Source organism: Equus asinus, chromosome 6 (genome assembly GCF_041296235.1).
Source record: "Equus asinus isolate D_3611 breed Donkey chromosome 6, EquAss-T2T_v2, whole genome shotgun sequence".
Lineage (NCBI taxonomy): Eukaryota > Metazoa > Chordata > Mammalia > Perissodactyla > Equidae > Equus > Equus asinus.
The window spans coordinates 82,139,013-82,155,416 of record NC_091795.1 but is presented as its reverse complement, the minus strand read 5'-3'; the positions used below and the strand labels follow the sequence as shown (position 1 = coordinate 82,155,416).

The 16,404-nt window shown below is 38.5% G+C and overlaps 1 protein-coding gene across 2 annotated transcripts in view; it reads right to left on the bottom strand.

Annotated features, from left to right (window-relative positions):
• The window catches only part of DNAJC27 (DnaJ heat shock protein family (Hsp40) member C27), a 32,615-nt gene extending 16,771 nt beyond the window's left edge, over nt 1–15,844 (bottom strand). Inside the window, exons 1-3 of one of the 2 annotated variants that reach the window (XR_001400557.3) lie at nt 15,574–15,819; nt 7,928–8,010; nt 4,337–4,406 (exon numbers count right to left, since the gene is read on the bottom strand). Coding sequence is in view for 1 of the 2 variants with exons in the window: in XM_014856957.3 (XP_014712443.1) it covers nt 4,337–4,406; nt 7,928–8,010; nt 15,574–15,660 (240 nt within the window). In the remaining variant the exon portion in view is untranslated. Of the gene's footprint in view, nt 1–4,336; nt 4,407–7,927; nt 8,011–15,573 lie in introns of both variants that reach the window. The other variant, XM_014856957.3, reaches the window with a different exon arrangement.
• Nucleotides 15,845–16,404: the final 560 nt, after the last annotated feature.

Below are 16,404 nucleotides of genomic sequence, written 5' to 3'. Positions count from 1 at the left end.
TTGGTCAGCTTGGGCTTAGAAAGAAGACGATGGCTTTGGTCTTGTCAAAAAGGAGAAATCGGTTACGGACAGCAAATATTTGACAAAAACGAGAGATCAAGGCTATATAGGAGAAAAGGTACTTCGGAAGTGGTGACTTCAAGGGCTTCTATTAATTACACTTCTATTTTTATGAGCTGCTGAACAAAAGTAATTGCAATTTCAGGTTGCATTAATAGGAGCCTAGTGTCTAATGATAGAAAGTAACAGAACACTCAGTGTTTTTCACTAGTTAGTATCTGGAAAGTTGAGTTCAGTTCTCAGCTTCCTATTTGCTAACTAGAGATTATCCACAAAGGATGCTGATAGGTCTAGCTGAGACAGGAATAAAAAAATGTTTTACCTGGAAAGGAGCAAATTAACAAATAGTAGAAAGGCTCTCCTGGAGAAGCAGAGACTCAGTCTATATTGCTTCAAAAACAAGGCCAGAATCAGAGGTGAAAGTCAAAGGAAGGGGGCCTTTCTAAGGGAGAAGCTGCTAATCTAGTGTTTAGCACTGTAAGGGATTAACCAGTGAGGCAGTGAGACCCCGTCATTAGAGACAGTCATTCTCCAAATTCTTACAGTCTGCACCAGTCACAACTGTCCTGTGTATCATATTGTCCCTGGATTCCCACCAACCTGCATAACACTTACTTATCCATCAATACTCAGTTTAAATGTTGCTTCCTTCAATAGGACTTCCTGACCTTCCAGATAAGCTAGGTCGGGGTATTAAGTGCTCCCAAGCATTGTGTCACTTGTTTAACATATTCTCTGACATATTTATGTTCCATGAGAACAGGGGCTGTGTATTTTGCTTCCAGCATAGAAACTGGCATAGTATCTGGTGAATGAAAGATGGCCATCAATCAGGAAGGCTGAAGAAAGAAATCCTACAATGGGCAGCAGTCTGGACCATGTTAATTCTCAGGCATCTTCTAAGTCTCCATTTAGATGACTTTGATATAATCTAAGATTTATGGTAACATTTCTGGTGGTTAGAATCTATGTCAAACTTGTGGTCACCCAGACCCTCCACGCGTTTTTCACTGGTATTATTCTATGCTTGTGAAATTGATTTAACCCACTATAAGCCTTCGGCTTTAAAACAAATTCATTTTACATAAATATTTGGGTATATTCACAAGATGGAAGATTATACAGCCATTAAAAGTTATATTTTCTTCAGGAAGATGGAGTAGATTTACTTTTCCCAATTCTTCCTGCTAAGTACGAGTGAAAATCCTGGATATTATATATAAAACATCCATAAGAGGGCCAGCCCTCGTGGCCTGGTGGTTAAGTTCAGCATGCTCCGCTTCCATAGCCTAGGTTTGGTCCCTGGGCGTGGACCTACACCACTTGTCTATGAGTGGCCATGCTCTGGCGGCTCACATAAAAAAGAGGAAAATTAGCAAAAGATGTTAGCTCAGGGTGAATCTTCCTCAGCAAAAAACAAAAAAACATAGATAAGAAGACTCTGGAAGGTGGAGAGAGGGAGCCAGATAAACTAGGGACCTCAGGACCCAAGGAACAACATAACGGCGAGTTTCCTGGATTTTCTTTTGCTTTATATAACCAAGCTGAAGAAGTACTACTTGGAAATGCCAGTGAATGCAGACAAATAAAAGCCCGACAAAATCCTGCTCTCTTCAGCCAAAGAATCAGGAAAGAAGCAGACTTGCAAGACAAAAACTTCAGATGATAATCACTCCATTCCAGCCACACGCCTCGGAAAAAGCCTGTCTCTCCAACCCCACCCACTCAAGCAAAGGCTGAGTGGAAATTTTAGAAAAATAAATTAACAAAAAATACAATAACGGAAATAAAAAAGTTTAGCAGTTGGGCTCAACAGCAGAATGGAGGGGACAGTGGAAAGAATCAGTGAACTGGAAGATGAAACAATAAAAATTACCCAATCTGAATAATAGAGAGAAAATAAACCAAAAATAAGTAAATAAATAAATAGAACAGAGTTTCAGGGACCTGTGGGACAACAAGATCAGAGTCCAGGAAGGAGAGGAGAAACAGGTGGGGCCGAAAAGGTACTCAAAGAAATAATGGCTGAAAACTTCCCAAATTTGGCAAGAGACATAAACCTCCAGATTCAAGAAGCTGAGAAAATCCCAAACAGGAAAAAAAACCAAAGAAATCCATGCTAACACACATCATAGTTAAACCTCTAAAAACTAAAGACGAAGGAAAAATCATGAATGCAGCCAGAGAAAAATGACACTTCTCCTGCGGGGAAAAAACATCTCAAATGATAGCAGATTTCTCATCAGAAATCTTGGAGGCCAAAAGAAAGAAGCATACTATTTTCAAAAGAAAAGAAATATCAACCCAGAATCCTATAACCTGAAAAAATATTCTTTAGGAATGAAGGGGAAATCAAAACATTCTCAATCAAGGAACACTAAGAGAATCTGTTGCCAGCAGACCTATGCTAAAAGAATGGCTAAAGGAGTTCTCTGAATGGAAAGGAAATGATAAAAGAAGGAACCTTGGAACATAATAAAGGACAAAAGAACAGAATAAGCAAAAATATGGGTGAATATAATAGGCTTTCCTTCTCTCTTGAGTTTTCTAAAGTATGTTTGACAGTTAAGCAAAAATTGCACACTGTCCGATGTAGTGCTAAATGTGTGTGGAGAAAATATTTAAGACAATTATATTATAAACGAGGGACGACAAAGTAATATAAAAGGAGGAAATGTTTCTACACCGCATTCAAAGTGTTTAAATGACGATGCTAGCAGACTGTGACAACTTACATAGTGTAATACTAGAACATCCACTGATGAAGCTACGCAGAGAGATTTACTCAAAAACACTATAGACAAATCAGAATGGAATTCAAAGAGTGCTCAAGTAACCTACAGAAAAGCAGGAAAAAGAAAACAGAGAAATGAAAAACAGAAAACAACCCTGGCAGACTTAAGCCCTAATACATCAATAATTACATTAAATATAAGTGGTCTAAAAATACCAATTAAAGGACAGAAATTGGCATAATAGATTAAAAAACATGACTCAACTATCTACTATCTATAGGAAAGTCACTTCAAATATAATGATATAAGCAGGCTGAAAGTAAAAGGATAGAAAAAGATGTATCATGCAAACATTAATGAAAGGAAAGCAGAAATGTCTACATTAGTATCAGATAAAGTAGACATTACAGAAAAGGAAACTACCAGAGACAGAAGGGAGAAATATATAATAATAAAATTATATAATGAAGACATAGCAATGGTAAATGTGTATACACCAAACAACAGAGTTGCAAAATTTGTAAAGCAAAAACTGACAGAACTGAAAGGAGAAAATAATCAAATCCACAACTATAGTTGGAAACTTCAACACCTCTCTGTCAGCAATTGACAGAGCAATTAAACAGAAAATCAGTAAGGATATAAAAGAATTCAACACCACCACTCACCAACAGGATCTAATAAATATTTATAGAATACTCCATCCAACAATAGCAGAATACACATTCTTTTCAATGCCCACGTAGCATACACCAAGGTAGACCAAATCCCAAGCCATGAAAAACCCTCAAAAATTTAAGAGAATCCAAAAAAAAAAAAAAATTTAAGAGAATCAAAATCATACAGTGTGTTCTCTTATCACAATGGAATCAAATCAGAAATCAATAACAGAAAGATAACAGGAAAATCTCTAAACACTTGGAAAGTAAACAACACACTTTTAAATGATCCATAGGTCAAACAGAAAATCTCAAGGGAAATAAAAAAACATATTGAATGAATGAAATGAAATATGAATGAAAATGAAAATACAATATATCAAAACTTGCGGAAAACAGGTAAGCCGTGCTGAGAGGGGGATTTACAGCACTAAACGCATACTCAGAAAAGAAGAGAGTCTCAAATCAATAATCTAAGCTCCCACCTCAAGATCCTAGAACAAGAAGGGCAAAATAGACCCACGGCAAGCAGAAGGAAGAAATAATAAAGGCAAGAGCAGAAGCGAAATGGCCAAACTAGAAAAGGGTGAAGAGCCTCCACAGGGAAAATGAAAAACTCAAGGAAGGAAAAACACAAGAGAACGGCCACAAGATTCATCTGAGACTACTTAGGACCGAAATTTCCTACCACCATTTAAGGGGATACTACAAAAGACCAACAGATACCCATTAAGTTAGGGCTCAGAAGGGAAGCTACAAACACCAGCTAAATTTACCTGTTTTTATGCATGATTTTAATATTGGTTGTTTCAGATAATTCAGGATCTTTCCTTAAGCCCACTGATAATACTAGTATAGGTTTTCTCAAAAAGGCTTTCTTACCTCGTAGAAGAAGGGATGTCCAGCCATGTCAAAGATGTTAACTTTGATTTCTCTGTCTCTGACTTGTACCCTGAAATGTTCAAATGGAAACAATCCCAAAGAAGGTCATGGTTTCTGCAATCACATTAACATCATTTATGTCATTTATGAATTTCAGAAGAGTATGCATATGACATTTAAATGAGGCTTTCTTAGTGCCTCTTCTTGATTCCAGGTAATCTTTACAACAGCCAGCAACTTGGAAGATGACTCTGCCTCCTATTTTAAGAACACTGTGCTCACTGGAACAAGAACTCTCACTTACCTTCACCTTACCTCGGGACGCTTCAGTCCACACCCCTTAACTAACAAACGGTACCACTGCTATGCTAAGAAAAACTCATTTGGGACAAGTAGGAATGAGATGAAAGAAAATAAAATGTTTCATTTCACTTAGAAAGACATTTTAATTACTACTGGTTATGCTTGGTTACTATGCAGTACAGTAACAAAGATATATATTATTAATGACATTTGTTTAATTTTCTTGTGACCTTCATTTGGGCAAGAGCAATGATCAATTTGTTCTCAGAAATTTGAAAATAGAGAAAAGAACAAAAAGAGAGATAACAACGGAAATTTGTAATAGAATTAACTACTGTTAACATCATAGCATATTTGCTTCTAGGCTTTTTTTTGGAAAGAAAAATCACTATTGGAAAATGAATGAATGAAACATTGTAAATAATTCAAACACTAAAGAAAAAATACAAAAACGAAATTTTAAAAGTTAGCCCAAATTCTATCACCCAGGAAAAACCTTCATAAACATAGGTGAACATCATTGTAGACTTCTTCTATGCATAGATAAGACTAATAAATACAAATATTTTTATAAAAATGGGATTATACTATCTTAAAATAAAAAGCATAAAATTTACTCTATATTAACAAAAGAAAAAGAAACTGACGTGAACTGGGAGGAATTATTGAGTTTTAAATATAAATGTTTCCTCACCACAGAAATATTATTTCCTAAAATATTCTCTAAGGTTAAGAATAGAGAGTATTAACCATCAATTAACAGATTAGAATCATGACATTTTTTAAGTAACGTGTTTCAGTTTGGACAGCATTGACATGACTCCCTCCTATGGAATACAAGGACTTTAGCACTTGCCTTATTGTCCCTATAACACCTCCTGGCTGGTCTATTACCACCATCCCCTTGTCCAAGTTTATAACATCCACTTTCTGTTCTGAAACCATAATTCCTACAGTTGTTTTATATTACTTGCATATTTAAATCAAGCTAACCACTAATCATCTTATCATGATTTCTCCATTCCTGAATTCTCTTCCATATTTCATCTGTTCTAAGATGCACATTTGTTTTCATTTTAACATCTGTGAAATCAGGATCCATCTTATAAAAGAGAGTGTGAGAACTGCAAAATAAAACAGAATAATAACAGAGTTTGAGAGCATCTGGTGAAGATCTGGTATAACAATTTATATTAGAAATTTTTACAGTAAAAAGACAGCAGCTAATAGGGATGGAGCTGAAGTCTATAAAGTGAGGAAGTAACACAACTGTGTTCACACATTGAAACTCAGAAGCTAGACAGGGGAAATTATCTTAAGAAAAATGAGAATTCATCATCTCAAAGTAGTGCTTTCCTAAGTTGTGGCCTGAAAACCACCTGTATCATAATTACGAGAGGTTGTTACAAATGCAGATTCCTGTGCCCCACCCTCAGATCCAGCAAATCAGAACCTTAGTGTAGGTCCTAGGAGTCTGTATCTTTACAAACTCCACAAGTAATTCTTAAGGATACTGTAATTTGAGCTTCACTGTATTGAAAACAGTAAGCATGGAATGGGCACTTATTATTTTGACTACCCAAAAGAGTATCCCCGACTTTCTCCTCCCAGGTGTGGTTCAGATGGGTTCTGACATCTTAATGATCCCACCTGCTGGCCACAGCCAACCGAGCTGGGGAAAGGTATCTGTCCTCCCCTGGACAATCAAAACCTTCCCTGGGATTTTTAAGCTTGGGATATTAGTTGCGGTCTCTCTCTGGAAGTAAAATTTACAACGTGAGCCTGAGATCGCTGGCAGCTGCGTAGAGGGAGTCAAAAGTTAGAGAGAGAGAGAGATGTAGTGAAATGATCTGGCTATATTCTGTCCCTGGTTCTAGCCATCTCTGAGGCCCAGCTACATCCTTGCAATTGGATTATGTGAATTGATTAATATCCCTTTTTTTCCTTGAGTTGGTTTTCTGTTGATTATACCCTCCTGACTCACCATAGGACAATCATCTTTTCCAAAAAAAATTCAGCCAGAAACAGAACAGCCTGTTGAATAAACCACAGTTCCATAACATAACATGGTGATTCTTACTTCTTAGAGGAATAAATTAGCTACTTACATGGATTCAAAACAAAACGGGTTTAAATAGGATATCCTACCACATCATTGATGAAATCCTGTGCCCTGAAGTACAGACCCTCCACTTCAGTCTACCTCTTGAATGTTGCCCTCACGTTCTAATCTTGCAAACTTTCTCTTTAGCTATATCTATCTTACCCTAACAATAAATATTTACTGAGTATCTACTGTGCATAAGCACTGTGCCCAGCACTTGGAGATAATTTATACTAACAGCCCCTTTTTCATGGAGCTAGCTCATAATCTAGCAGGAGACATAAATATATACAAATAATAATAATAACACAAGGCAATTTATGATAAGTACCATAAATAGCAAAGAGAATTTCAATATTTCTGTCACTTGCAACCAAAAAGCTTCCTGATTGATAAACAGGGTGTTCAGAAGGCCTTACGGGAACGGCAGCATTTTACCCCTTGAAGAGATTGACAGGTAGAGATGAGAGGCAAGGACACTTCAGGTGGACAGAATGAATAACGGCACCGAGATAGGAAAGTAGGAGGATAGCAGTTCAGTGTGCATGGAGAGCAAAGTGTGTAAAGGAATGCAGGAGAGAGAAGGGGAGGGGAAGTTGGGGCCAGAATAGTGAGCACCTGAAGTCCCGCCTTTGGGGGTGTGCAGTCTCCCCCAGTTCTCCGCTTCGGCAGTACTGTTTCCTGTGAACGTGACCCTGTCCCCCCAGCTCAGCCCACCCTTGATTAGTTTCCAAATAAATCCCCACTCATACCCAATTTTACTCTTCCCAGATCATTTTTGCTAAATTCCAATAGGCTATTAAAGATCATAAACCAATACAGGAAGTCCCCTGATAGAAAATTTTCCACATAATATTTAGACTTTAGAGAGAATATTTCAAAATGTTCTAAAAACACACTTGCTAACAGGACCTGCTTATACGGAAACATGTTTCCTGACAGGTCACATCTACCAGTGAGGCTTTGTGCGGAGTGCTCATCACTGTAGACCCCACACCTAACAGGAGGCCTGGCGAACAGATGTGCTCAACGAGGAAGAGATGACATGATCACTACATATCTGTAAAGGTCTCTTACTCTATTCCTATCTTTCTTAATTTATCTTCAGAATCTCTATATCAAGACAGATCATTTTACAAAGGTTCTGAATGTAATTTACAAGCCCAAAGAAACAATATACTCACTTTGTGACTCCATAGTCAATTCCAATTGTTGCAAGATATTTAGATACAAATCTTTTCTCACAGTATCGCTTTATAATACAGCTCTAAAAAGGTAAAAATACATGCTTTTAGTAAAAACACTCTGAGAACACACACAAAATAACGACATTTCTTTATTATGGTTTCTTCATTCACCATGGAGAGGGAGAGCATTTTCAAAAGCCAAAACTACAAAATAATTGAAACAAATGCTAAAAGTGAAGATTTTAAAGAAAAATTATTTAAAAATTCTTCCCCTTAATACCAAATATGGGTATGTTTTCAGTTTAGTTCTCAATCCTATGCTGTTTTCTTTTGAAGACCACCAATCTCCAAATATCTCTCAGACTAGTTTCTACTTAGATGTCCCACTGTTACCGCAAATTCAACATGTCCAAAAATGAGCTAACCTTATACACAAAAACAGCTTGTCCTGCTGACATCCTAGTTCTGTTAATAATAGCACCATTTTCCCAATTACAGAGGATTAAAATACCAAAGTCACGTTTGATTCTGAGCCTTTCTAAATCTTCTTTTGAACGTTTTTCCCATCTTTCTCCTCATTCCGATGCCCGTTGATATCACAGTGGTTTAGGTCCTCATCATCTCCTCCTAGACGACGGTAGGAAATTCTTCACTGGTCTTTCTGCTTCCTTTTCCTCCCAACTTAATCAATATTGCACACCACTGACACTATTTCATTTCCCTAACTAAAAAATCTTCAGAGGCTTTGAAATCTAAATCTTCAGAATCTTCAGAGTTCGAAATCTAAATTCCTTTGTCCGTTATTCAAGGTCCTCCATAATCCGGCCCTAATCTGTCTTCTCTGTCTAAACTCTTCTATACAAACTCTCCATTTCTGCAAAACTCTCAGCACCCGACCTCCTGACTGTCATTACTTTTCCCTCTATTTGGAATGAGCTTTCTCCCTTCTTTCCAAATCTTACTTATCCTTCAAGGCCCAGCTCAAACTCTGAGCACCCAGGTTAAAAGAGATCTTGCCTGTATCTGAATTCCTCTAGTACTTTACATAAAAAATCTATTCCGTATATATATATATATATATATATATATATATATATATATACATATAATGTGTTTGCCATCAGTCATACACTGCCTGTTATCAATTATCTTTTCACATGTGTATATTTATCTTATCTCTTCAGCTAGACAATAAACTACTTGTGGGCAAGAACCAGTATTTTACTTCTTTGTATCTTTTGCAGCAGTTAGCTCAGTGCCAATGAAAAACCAATTTAGAACGACTTGTATATTAATAACAATCCTTAGCATTCATGAAACTTACAATTTACTTGAAGTACTGATAATGGAGTTTATTCTGCTCAAACCCTTTCCTGATGAACCTCAATCTAAATCAAATAGGACAGTTACTTTAAAAAGTACTTAATAAGCTTATTGTGAACTGAAGGAAAAATTTCTTTGCAGTGACTACTGCTAAGAGGTTATACTTTTAAAGACACTTTATAGCTTGAAAGCACTTCTCAAATGTTTTCTCTCATGATATCTTAGAAAAATAAACATAGCCTTTTTCTAAATTATTCATGAGATTAGGGACCTGGAAGTCCTTTTACTCCACTAAACTATTCAAACACTAGTCCTAAGTGTTTAAAGAGATACACATTTAAATAACAGTATTAATAACGACTCTCTGTAACACAAAGAGACAGGGCTCCCGGGCCTTGGGACCTTCTAAGCTAAGTTAGATAACATAAATATGGAAAGAAGTTTTTGTTTTCTCTATTTTTCTTAAACAGATCTTTAGGCACTTTTATTTTTTTTAATACAGTTCCAATGAAAATCTTAATAGGTTTGAGTCTTTTTTTCTAAGTTACCCTAAAATTCATATGAAAGAACAACTATCTGAGAAGAGCTAATCAAAGTATTAAAAAGAGGAGTGGGGCAGTAGAAGAGGAGGGAATTTGGCTTGACAGATATTAAAATACAGCCTGAAAAACCAATCCAGACAGAATTATATTGGCATAAGGACAGACAAGTAGGTCAATAGAACAGAACAGAGAGCCTAGAAATAGATTCCATTATATAAGGAAATTTAAAAAGCAAAGACATTGATATTAAAAGTCAATGGGAAAAGAATGATTTATTTAGTAAAATGTTACCGGCACAATTGAATATACATCTGGAAAAAAATTAAGTTAGGTCCTCAACTTTCCTATATACAAAAATAAATTACACATGAATTTGAGTTAAGCATTTAAAAATAAAACAAAAATGTCAGAAGAGGGGCTGGCCCCATGGCCTAGTGGTTAAGTTCGGTGAGCTCCACTTCAGCAGCCTGGGTTCGGTTCCCAGGCATGGAACTCCGCCACTTGACAGCAGCCATGCTGTGGCGGCAACCTGCATACAAAATAGAGGAAGACTGGCACAGATGTTAGCTCAGGGTGAATCTTCCTCAAGCAAAAAGAGGAAGATCGGCAACAGATGTTAACTCAGGGCGAATCTTCCTCAGGGGGAAAAAAATCAGAAGAAAATGTGCAGCATATGTACAACCTTAGGGAAACCTTTTCAACCAAAAAAGGAAGCCCAGAAACCACTAAAGAAAAGACAGTCATAACTGAGTATATGTAAACAAAAATAATAAAAGCAATTGTATGGGAAAACATCTATAAAAATATTAAAAGATGACACACTGGGGTGAATATTTGTAACTCATACGACTGGCAAAAAGTTAATATCTCTAATGGTCCCAAACCAGAAAAATTGGTAAGAAAGACACATGACCCAATAGAAAAATGTGTAGAGAGTATAAATGGGGCAATCCATAGAAGAGCAAATCCAAATGTCCAAGAAGCATATGAAAAGATGCTCACTTCATCTGTAGTCAGTGAAATGCAAATTAAAGTCACAATGAAATTACTTCTCACGAACCAGATTGGTAGTAATTAAAAGAATGACAACACTGTGTTGGCAAGGATTTGGGGAAAAGAGTGCCTGCATACTGCTGGTAGAAATAGACATTTTTGAAGAGCAATTGGCAATAGCTACTAAAATAAAAAAATGTGCTCTTCAACTCAGCAGTTGCACCCCTGGGAACCTAGTCCATAGAAACTAGAGTACCAGTATTTAGGATATATATACATACAAGCATATTTATAGCAACATTGCTTGTAATAGGTAAAAAAGCTGGAAACAAAGTGAATTCTCATCAATAGAGAACACTTGCATGATATGGATTATTATGCAACCACAAAACAGAGCCAGTAGAGTTGTGTCAGATAACTTGGAGGGATTACCATAACCTACTGTTAAGAGAGAAAAGCAACCTCCAGAGAAGTATATACAATATTGCATGATGGGGGTACTTTTGACTGCAAGTAAGAGAAACCCAATTCAACTGATTTAGCAGGAAAATATTTATTTAATATAACTGGAAATCTAGAATTAGGGCAAACTTCAGAGTTGGCTGACATGAAGAGTCGATGGTAAGCACATCAGGAAATTTCAGGTTCTAGAGGACACTGAGAACTGGGCTTCGGGGAGGTTGACTGCTGAAGCAGAAAGCTGAACTGGATGTAAACAAAGACCAGAGAGAAATTTCAGGGTTCCTTCACAGAGGGGATTGAGCCCTTGGGAATCTTCTTTTTCTTACTGCATTTCTAGGACCTCTAAAACAATGCTGAATAATAAAGGAAAATAGCAAGCATCCCTTTTGGTACCTAATTTTAATGGAAATGGCCTTAGCATTTCACCATCTGGTATATTTGCTGCTGGTTAACAAATATTGTTTATCATATTTAAGTAGTTTCACTTTATTCTGATTATGCCTAAAGTGTTTACTAGGATTGACTACTTGATTATATCAAATGTCTTTATAGTACTGAAAATATTTTCTCGAGTACAGATAATCAGTTGATGTAACAAATTATGTTGATTACTTCTTGATATTGAACCATGTGTGCATTCCTGGAAAAAAACTACTTGCTAATAGTGAATTTCCTTTTTATATATTTTGATATATTGCTGAATTCTATGTGTAGATATTTAGAAATTACGCCCCTCTACGTATATGTGAAAATGGTATGCATTTTTCTTTTTGATACTATATCAAGTTTTGCTATTTAAGTTACCATGACTTTATATAATAAATTGGGGTGCTGTTCACCTTTGTCTTTTCTGTGGAATAACTTATGTAACTGAAATTATGTGTTATCTAAAGTTCAAATAAAGCTTATTCATGAAGCCATCTGATTCTGATATCTTTTTGGAAGGTAAATCTTTTAATTGCTTTCCTAATTTCTTATGCGACTGGTCAATTGGGTTTTCTACTTCTTTTTCAGTCAATTTTGGTAATTTACATTTTGCTAGGAAATCCTCCATTTCCTCTACATTTTCAAATGTGCTTCCAAAGAATTGTATGTAGCATTCTCTAATCATTGTTTTAATCTCATCCAGTACGTGATAATGTCTCCTTTTCAGTACTAATCTTGTAATTTTTTCTTTCTCTATTTTTCTTAAGTAGATTTTTAGGCACTTTTCTTTTTCATTTATCTTTCCAGAGAATTCTCACTTTCTTTTGGTTTATTTCATGTCCTTTTTCTAATGTCTTAAGTTCCTTTAATTTTTTTTTTTTTTTAAGATTTTATGTTTTTCTTTTTTCTCCCAAAGCCCCCTGGTACACAGTTGTGAGTCTTTTTAGTTGTGGCATGTGGGACACCGCCCCAGCATGGCTTGATGAGTGGCGCCATGTCCTCACCCAGGCTTCAAAGTGGCGAAACCCCAGGCCGCCGAAGCAGAGCGCATGAACCCAACCACTCGGCCACTGGGCGGGTCCTCCTTTAGTTTTTAAATTGAGATATACCGTACCATAAAATTCACACTTTTAAGGTGTACAATTCAGTGATTTTTAGCACAATCACAAAGTTGTGCAACCATTAAGTTCCTTTAGTTTCATCTCTCTTTTTTAGAAATGAATAAGATAACACATTCTCCTTTGACTACAGCTTTAATTTTGTCTTGAAGGTTTTGGTATGGATTCTCTCCTTTTCATTGCTTTCTAGTCATTTTGTCATGTGTTTTGATTTGCCATTTGACTCAAGGATTATTTACTAGGGGATGCCTTAATTTTTAACTTAAAATTGTTTATCTTTACATCTTTCTATATTCTCCAAATTCTTTAAAATGAGTATGTGCTACCTTTACGACTAAGGCAAAATTTTTTTTAAAGTTACATTTAAATCTTTTATCCATCTAAACATTTCTTTTGAGAAAGGAATGCAATAGGACTCCACCCCACTCCCAAATATAAGTAGTTGTTCCAACAGTACTTACTAAATGGTCCCTACTTCCCCGTGAACTTACTACATTTGTTGTAAACTGAATCTCCTTATGTGTTTCGGGTTTTTTCTGAACTCCATTCTGTTCCACTGATGTCTCTATACTTTCTTTCCAGTATCAATAGGAAAAGCTTGGTAACTTTAAAATATGTTTTAATATCTGGTAGTGTTAGTCTCCCCTCATTTCTTTGTTCACAATTTTCTTGGTCATTCTCATGTTTAATTTTTCATAAGGACTTTGGTGCCTTTTATTATGTTCTGAAGAGAAGAAAAACCTATTCGTATTTTAACTGGAACTGAATTACATTTGTACATTATTTTAAAGAATTGACATCTACAAAATATTTGTTGCTGTTAGTGCCACCAAGTTGGCTGACTCCTAGTGATCCCGTGCACAGTAGAGCAGAACCCTGCCCCATATTTTTGCGCCATCCTCTCACCTTCTGACGCTAAATCAGACAACGTTCCACTGCTTTCATAGGGTTTTTATGGCAAATTTTTTCGGAAGTGGGTGGCCAGGTCCTTCTTCCTAGTCTGTGGAAGCTCTAGTGAAACCTGTCCACCATGGGTGACCCTGCTGGTATTAGAAATACTGGTGGCATAGCTTTCAGCATCACAGCAGCACGCAGCTGCCACAGTATGACAACCGACAGACAGGTGGTGTGGTTCCTGGGCCACGGTGCTCACCACCAAATCTTAACCACTAGATCACCAGGGCTAACCTCTAAAATACTGAGTGATCCTAATTAGGAGGAAAGTATATCTTTTCATTTGCCTAAGTAATTTTATGTACCTTTGTGGAGTTTGAAATGTTTCTTTGTATAGGTCCCATCTCTTCTTAAGTTTAAACCTAGATACTATATTTTGGTTATTATTATAAATTAAAATAGTTTTTTGATTACATATTCCAAACAATTATAATTTGATATAGTAAAGCTATTAATTTTTTAATAGCTTAATTCTCTTTGGGTTTCCAGATAATCATCATCATTAGCAAATAATTATAATTTTGCCTTCTCCTTTCCAGTATTTCATATTTTATTTTGTCTAAGTGCATTGGCTAATAACTCTGGAAAAATGTTACATAAATGTGGTGACACTGGGCATTTGGGGCTATTTCTAATGCTGTACCATTAAGTATAGTAAAATTACAAAAGTGATACATGTTCACTTAGCTAGTTTAGTACATAACCTTGCAGAGGCTTTATTCTTTTCTTTTTAATGCTTAGAACACACTTGCCATTCAATGTGTTGACTTTCCATGAATGCTATGTTAATACTTACATACACACACACGGACAGATACATAAATATTACAGGATACGCTAAATGGAAAGAAAAGACACTGATAAACATTTTCTGAGCATCAACTGTGAGCAGGGTAATGGCCTAAACACTCCCATGAGCAGCTCTTTTGGCCCGTAGATCCTACTCCGCGTTGATTTTGACAGCATCCAATGATGGAAAGAGCACGGTGGTGAGTGTGAAGACCCGGGTTCTAATCCTGTGTTAGTCACTGATTTAATGACCTTGGGAGGTTCTTAAGCAACAGCTTCCACTCACCCAGAAGGAGAGATAATTTTGAGTCAAGAGGAGGCAGTCTCAGAATTAATTTGGGGAAAGACCTCCGGTCCCCTCTTGCCCTCCCTTCCCCCTATACTACGGGAGAACTTGTAGCTGATATCCAGTAGAAGGACCATGGAAAACGGCAGTGGCACAAAGCCTTCTTTGACAGAATGGATGTTATGACACTACCAGAAATCAAAACAAAACAAAACAACACAGGCTCCTTGACATCCACTGCATCTCCTCTGTGAAACACCTGAGCATCTCATGACTGAAATGTAGATTCTAGACTCCATGTCTGCAGAGCAACATTTTATAAATCCAAATCCTCACATGCACCCCAGTAAGTTCCCTTAGGCTCCCAAGCACCGCTGGAGGTAATTAAACTTTTATTCTCCACCTCTAAGTCCTGGACGGATCACCTAGAACACAGACATGGTATCTAAGACCTGCCACAGGGATCTAGGCCTCCTTACTCTCTTTGGGGTACATTCAAGGCTTACAGGCCACAAGAGACACCTTCTTATGGAGAGTGACGTCAGTAGAGGAGGGGGGGTGGCAACCCAAAGGTCAAAAAGGTCAGGAGAGTTTTCCTCGCGGAGCCGCATCACCCAGGAGGAGACCCGGGCCTGCTCAGGGGCGGGGAGGAGGCTGGACCCCGGGATGTTGAGTGGCCGCCCTCCCAGCCAATCGGCAGGCCGCCCCGCTGCGGGGGGGAGGTCCCGCCCCTCCCAGCGCGGTACTCACTTTTCCCACTTCGGCGTTGCCCATGGAGATGACTTTGATGCGCAGGGACTTGCCAGGCTCCTTCCGCTTCGGCATGTTGGCCTCCATTGCCCTCGTTCTCTCGGGGCCACCCGCCTCGGTCTCTCCTTGTTCACCGCGCTGGCCTGTCCCTCAGGGCTCCTCGTCCAATGGCGGGACCGCTGCTATCGTCACCGCCCCGGCCCCGCGGCTCGCCATCCCCGCCGCTGCTTAGCAGCGGGCGCGGGCGGTTGGGAGCGCAGGGAACTGGGGGAGGGAGAAGAGAGTCTCGCGATGGTAGAGAGGGGCGGCGTGACGTCATCGCCAGGCCCTGGAGACGGGGCTGTGGTTACCTGTTCCCTGGGGTCGCACCACCGAGCCGGGCCGGGTCCCTCGGCGGGATGGGGTCGCCCGGGGGTGGCTGGGTTTACTCTCGGTGCAGAGCGCGGCTTTGGGTTCGGGGCGCCAGGTCATAGGCGTTTGTTGAGTTTGCAGCCCAGGGGGTAGAAACCTGTTGGCTGTTAAAACAGGTAGAAATCCTCCGGCTGGGAGTCTCCGGAATTACGGGTCAGTTCAAGGCCCGGCCGCGCTGAAATGTCAAAGTCGGCCACGGCCCTTTTGGGGGTGTTCTTTCTGCATTGTTCAGTCCCCGTGGACCCGTCCTTCTCCCCCCCCCCCCCCCAATATTCTGTTTCCCGTGCTCGTGCTTCCTGAGAGGCAGCGTCAGGAGCCAGGGCAGTGGGAAGTCAGGGCCCCGGTCCTGAAGAGGGGCCTTAGGCAGGATCTGAATCCCGTTCCTACCCTTTAGAAAAATAGGTGGTCCGTTTGAAGTCA